The sequence below is a fragment of the Rhipicephalus microplus genome, chromosome 1 (genome assembly GCF_043290135.1).
Source record: "Rhipicephalus microplus isolate Deutch F79 chromosome 1, USDA_Rmic, whole genome shotgun sequence".
Lineage (NCBI taxonomy): Eukaryota > Metazoa > Arthropoda > Arachnida > Ixodida > Ixodidae > Rhipicephalus > Rhipicephalus microplus.
The window spans coordinates 251,100,691-251,106,690 of NC_134700.1; the positions used below are offsets into that span (position 1 = coordinate 251,100,691).

A 6,000-nucleotide genomic window follows, 5' to 3' on the forward strand; every position below is an offset into this window, starting at 1 on the left:
AAAGTTTATTATTTGGTCAAGTTAACACTGCAACATTATGCAATGGCTAATGAAGAATGTGACAGGTAGGCTTATAAAAAAGAATACTCTTGCTTACTGCCCCCATTGAAATATGGTCATTACAACCCAGAAATGAACCTGCTATTGTGGTGAATGATGAATGAGCTGCCCTCCTGGCATACCAAATTCGACACTGGAAACCAGTTTTTTTTTAGTTCTCCGAGACAAATAATTAATTTTTCTGATCTCACATACTTGCTAATTCGGTGCTTAACTGAGCCTCCTTTTTTTGTACAGTAAGAAATAAAGAAGCATAGCCAAGTGAGAAAATGCCGTCACCTCACTCCACGGGGGAAGTAGGACAGGAATCTCTGTGACTCAAAGCCTTGTACTTCTCGATGCTGTACGGGGGAGCCACCCAGGAAGTTATCCAGCTCCACAGTCTTGTACGCTGCCACACCTGCTTCATCCTGAAAATTGTAAAAAAAAAGAAAAAGAAAATGACTTAAGGAGGGCAACTGAAAAAGAGCGTTGGTGGCAGTGGTAACCTATCACAAAAAGCCGCAAAATGAGGCTCAGATCAAATGGCCCCACATGGTTGGGCTAGATTGATAGCTGTCTATGGTATTTTGCCTATAGAGGAACAGAAGGTAGGAGAAAACAAGGCAGGGAACCAAGAAAAATAAGAAAAGGAGCTAAAAAGCGGTTTCTATTAATTTCTTCAGTACATCTTTTTTAAACAAAAATTAAGTAAATTGTTTTTATTTTTAATTCTCAATACCTCAAAATAGACATTTTCTTTGTTATATTTGTCCCATTAGAACAACTTGAAGAGACAGAAGGCTGACTTTTCACCAGAATAAACTAAACACCATTACAAAGCTAATGAGCATTACGTATACAAAAGAGTTTATTTTTTTAGCAGTTAAAAATAATGACAAAAATGAATTGGCTTGCTAAAAAGAATTGCAAAAAGTTAACACTTGAAATAGATTGGTAAATCTACCTTCGATGAATGAAAAGGCACCAAAGAATAAAATAAGACTAGCCAGAATGCTGTTGTTGGGTCTTACAGTAAATGGGTCATACAGAAACCCTAAAATACACAGGAGGCATAGGGTTAAGTTTTTTACCGTTTTTATCAGTGTTTAAAAATTGAGCCATACCTCAAAATACACAAAGTTATTTCAGTGTCATGCTTCAACAAAATACAGCAGTACTGTTCAGCAATATCAGAAGAAAAAAAAATGACTGCATGTTTAAGCTTTTGCTTTTCATGGCAAAGCGGGGGGCATCTTACATATGTGCCATCACCACATACTTCAAACATTTTCGAGAAATTTTATAAACTTGATTCCTAATGCTTACTTTATAAAATGCTACCTTCAATTATTCAGTGTTTTTCAATCGTCCTTGGTTCATCAGCCTGTCGACGTGTCCAAGCAGCCTGCTTACTTCCGAGTTTTCTGTTCTGCACTTCTGAGGCTCTCGGTTGATCAGCACTAGCTGTGCAATTTATTAGTTGATTTTTGTGCATTTCCTCTGTTACATAGCTACAGTTCGTGCATGACAAAATCTATCACTAAGCTTGAAGGTCATCTATAGATAGTGCCTTCTATAAACTGAAATTTAAAGCCGCGGCAAGCATGTATTTTTAAAGGTAGCGGCAAGCATGTATTTTTAAACTTAGTTACGGTTTTAAACAGCCTTGTGACTTGTAATTTTTCTTTGTAACAAAACATCGAATTAAGCTCAAACCTATTATAGCAAAGTTGCCTCTTACAAGAAAAACTTTGAGATATCCGAAAATTCATTACAATGGTTATTCCTAACATTGTAGCTATTACAAGACTATTTTTATTTACTTCGTTATAACCAATATTTTGTTATATCTGTGTTCATTATATTGAGGTTTGAGTGTATGAGGGCATCGATTTCCAATGCTTATACATAAAGTCTTTCTGCCTTTTATGCTGACCATCATTTCTGCAGAGAAAAATGACAGCTGTGGTCGCACCTGTTACTTGTTAAATGCTTTGCATTATGTACATGATTCGCTGGAGAAGCTCACCTGAGATGTTTGTGCTCCAAGCCAAAAGTGAATGTGAATGTCGAGGTTTCCGACTGCTTTCTTGCTCTGCGCAAGTAAAGTGGAGAGGTTCATCACTGTTTGTCTTACATATTCCAAGCTCAATTACACAGCACTGTGAATGACACATAAATTAAAATTCACTTACTTTCATGTAGCAGTTTGGTTTCTCAGTGTTGTCTGATGCCTAAAAGTGAGAGAATTGATAGTTGTCACTAAAAATGATCAATTATAAAAATTATATACTGTATAGTTAGTTAATTACACTACATGGAAGGCAAATCTATATTAGTAAAATTGTCCTGTTCCTCAAAAGGCTGGACATATCAGTGCCACGTTTTAGAGAAATGCGAAAAGTAAGAGAGATTACAGTTTCTTCTACAGTCAGTGTGTCATCACACACATGCAAATTTATTCCATTATTTATTCAGTGTGCTTGAGAAATATAAGCGGTAAGGAAGCACTTAGTTATCCTCTTTGTGAATTTTTATGCACTGATCATTGCATTTTTATTGCTGCTTTGATGACATCACACTCGTGAAAAGTTAGTAAAATTTCTGAATTTTACATGTTAAGTCTTACCGCTGCCACAATGTATGAATCTCCATTGAAGAAATAGCCATAACTGTCCTTGGGGAGCTGCACAAGTTGCATTTTCTGAAAGTTGCAAAATGAAAACTTGGTAAACTTAATAATCATGCTAACTAAGGAGCCGTGACAGCTATGGGCAAAATTTAAAAGTCATTGAAATGAAACTTGCCTCGATTCGCCATATAGTAAAGAATGTGCTGTTTTTGGGCAGTGACTTGAACATTGGATCTACAGAAGACATGATGCTGTGGAAAGACAAATTAGTAAGTCGGTGAAACGAACATTTATATTTCACCTCTCACATCTAACAAGAAAAAAAAAGAAAGAAAGATTTCTTTCATGTCACTAAGTTACCATTTCACAATGTTACGATCACCATGCTTGCGGTAAGATGTTTTGTGTGTTTAAAAAGATGGTGAAGTCTTTGTAGGTAAATTTTATTAACTTTGTGTTCCAATAGAGCGAAAATTTTGATATAGCAAGTTTAAGGAAATTTTATGCAGTCGCTAAAGTTTAAAGAACAAGAACCACGACACCACAGTAACATGCGGCTGCCGACGTTCTGGCACAAATTCAAAAATTAAACTTTCACAATTAAGGATAAAGAATGGTGCAGGTACTCTGTTTCTGTCCCGGTCTTGTCTTTATGCCACTCATTTCGCCTCTTACAAGCAGGCCGAATGTGCTGCTATATTAAACATTTACCTTCATTTTCTCTTCAAATAACAAACCTATGATGGCCAAATCACCTACAACAACGTTCTCGAAAATAAATAAAAAGTTTCGACGGATTAAGTGTTTCGGTGCTTCAAGCTTTTACCACTGCTTTCACGTTAGCTCCAGTCTCTCGAGCTGGCTAATGCTGTTCATTGCAGACGACGCGAGCTTGCTTCACTTGCGAGCTGTATGAATTCAGTAATTTCATCGAACGGAATTCACGAATAAACGGTGAAGAATCGAGAGCGCACGCATTCCTTCCCGTTCTCTTTTTCGCCCCGTTCCGTGCATTTTCGATCATCCGAGGAAATAATGAGGCATGATTAATCGATCGGAAAGAAACAAAAGCCCGACTGAGGAACGCGGATCTCCAATTTTAAATGCGCCACAGGCGAAACGTCGACGCTTTTACCGCGCGGAAAGCGGACAAAAACACGCACGTCCGATCGTCTTGGCGATAATCTCCCGAATCGCGCATTTTTCCGCTTCGCGTTGCCGATTTCAACCGGATACAACGTCTCGCTGGGGACCGCGCAAAACAATCAAGCGACGCGTTTTCATTTTTTGTTTGTTTGCTTCATGTACGGATCAATGAGAAGAACAACTGCGTGCGCCTTGTGGGCAAGCGATGACTGCAGGATTGCCTGGCAGCGAGACGCGTCTACCTGGAACCACGCTGCAATCTCTTCCGCCTCTTGTTTTTTATCGCAGTTAACTGTGCCCCGGCACGTTACGCTCTTTATCGGTGGGCGTTTGAGACGTGCATTGACGCGTGCCCACATTTGTTATATGGGGCAGTCAAAGGAGCGACGGTTTGGAGCCACAGACGTGTTTCGAAATGTCGTCTGCTTCAGTTTGACTTTTAACTACTTTCCCGCTGAAGCTTCTGGCACAGGCGCGATCGTAATTTGATTAGCGATAACTTAATTAGCTTGCCAGATATCGGTGAGAGCGCGAGCGGTAAGAACGCTACATGGTGTCCGCATTGTGGTCCTCGAAGGTGAACTTGGATTTGCGTGCGCGAATTCAGTGCCTGCGCATCGTGCGCGCTCGATAGTCTGGACGAATCCGACTGTTCCGTGGCATGTCCGAGGCCAACTGTCCAAGTGAAAGGTTGTGTTTTGAAAACAAATAACAACAAAAGAGAACACGAGCTGGCCGGGAAAGAAGAATGGGCGAGAACCGGATGCGGAGAGCGGCGCGATGCCACAGGCAGCGATGACACGCATGGCTGGCTGGCGCCGCGGGAACAGTTGTTCAAGAGCATGCAGAGAGGCCCGCAAACGAGAGCTTTTATTTGATTTCTACCCTGTGTCGGCGCGCCACCTTTCCCGCATGTGCATGCGGTCGTACTTACGCATGTGAAACTAGAGCTTACGGGCCGTACAGTAGTTAAATATATCAATTTTACGCACGCTTGCGATGGGCATTGTATTCTACCACGCATCCTCGTTTCGTTATGAAGAGAGACTGAAGTAGCCATCGGGTACAAGAGCACAAACCAACAGCGTGCTAAATGCGTACTCTTCCGAACCGAAACCCATTTTGAGATGCGGCGACGAAACTTCCAATCTCACGATCTTTTTTTCTGTTCTGATCGCGCAACAAGCGAAACAGCCTAGTAGGAGATTCTAACTCTACGCGAACGATCACCGACTGCAATGGCATAGACAAGCACTGTTACAGCAGCGAACTACCTTTTCACGGGACGCTCAAGAGATGGACGCGATACAAATATACAAAAGTAGCGCCGCTCCAGACGGCAACACCTGCCGCACTTTCTGCAGCAGACGACAGAGAAGCGGGCGCACGACGGCCGCTAGGCCTGGGAAGTGATGTGCCGTTCCAATGCGCGACCGCCGACAACTGAGCGAATCTCGAAATCCTGGACGCCTCCCGATAGGCGCGACATACTGGCAACTAGGCAGAAAAATTACTTACCTTTTATGGTGCTGCTTACGAAGATTAACTCCCGATAAACAGACGAAAAGCAAAAGTCTCTGCAGAAACAACGAACGCGGCCGTATCACACCTCACCGCTGGTTTCCATTTCGCCGCAGAACATCCACCGTTCGAAGAGGCTCCCTGACAGAAAGTAGTGCCCTGCCAACACTCTCGAATATCATTCATCACCAACGGTCTTCAACCTGTGAACTGGAATTAAAGTCCTTCTCTACGGTTGTCGAAGCGCTAAGCTGCATGTTTTTCTGTTTCTATAGTCTTTATCTCGCCACTTTGCTAGCGAAGAGAAAGAAGTGTGTGTATTCCTCCGCCGTCTCGAAACAGAAACCTGTTGTGCGCGCGACGGCGTTGCTGCTTTTGTGTGGCGCGTTCTTTCCCCTTCCCGACGCCGGCCCGGCCCGTCAGCGCGCACAATGCGCTTCTCACCGTAATTCCAGGGCACAAGAGCAATCATAAGCCACCCACTTTATTCTCGCTCCTTTAACGCATCTCCTTCAACCGCCAAGTTTGGTTTTCATATGTTCACGACTTCGTTCTCTTTCGCGTGCAAAACATGCGGAACTGGACGACACGTGCGCTTGGTTTCGCTTTGTCCAGACTGCGTAACGCGGGGTCTTCCGCCGTCATACCGCGCCCGCTTA

The 6,000-nt window shown here is 42.5% G+C and overlaps 1 protein-coding gene across 1 annotated transcript in view; it reads right to left on the reverse strand.

Moving 5' to 3' along the window:
* Positions 1 to 5,475, reverse strand: part of LOC119186353 (advillin) — a 30,687-nt gene extending 25,212 nt beyond the window's left edge. The window contains exons 1-6 of the mRNA XM_037435007.2: positions 5,339 to 5,475; positions 2,850 to 2,925; positions 2,672 to 2,746; positions 2,238 to 2,276; positions 2,072 to 2,137; positions 340 to 470 (exon numbers count right to left, since the gene is read on the reverse strand). Of these exons, the coding sequence (XP_037290904.2) occupies positions 340 to 470; positions 2,072 to 2,137; positions 2,238 to 2,276; positions 2,672 to 2,746; positions 2,850 to 2,921 (383 nt within the window). The 5' untranslated portion in view covers positions 2,922 to 2,925; positions 5,339 to 5,475. The remainder of the gene's footprint in view (positions 1 to 339; positions 471 to 2,071; positions 2,138 to 2,237; positions 2,277 to 2,671; positions 2,747 to 2,849; positions 2,926 to 5,338) is intronic.
* Positions 5,476 to 6,000: the final 525 nt, after the last annotated feature.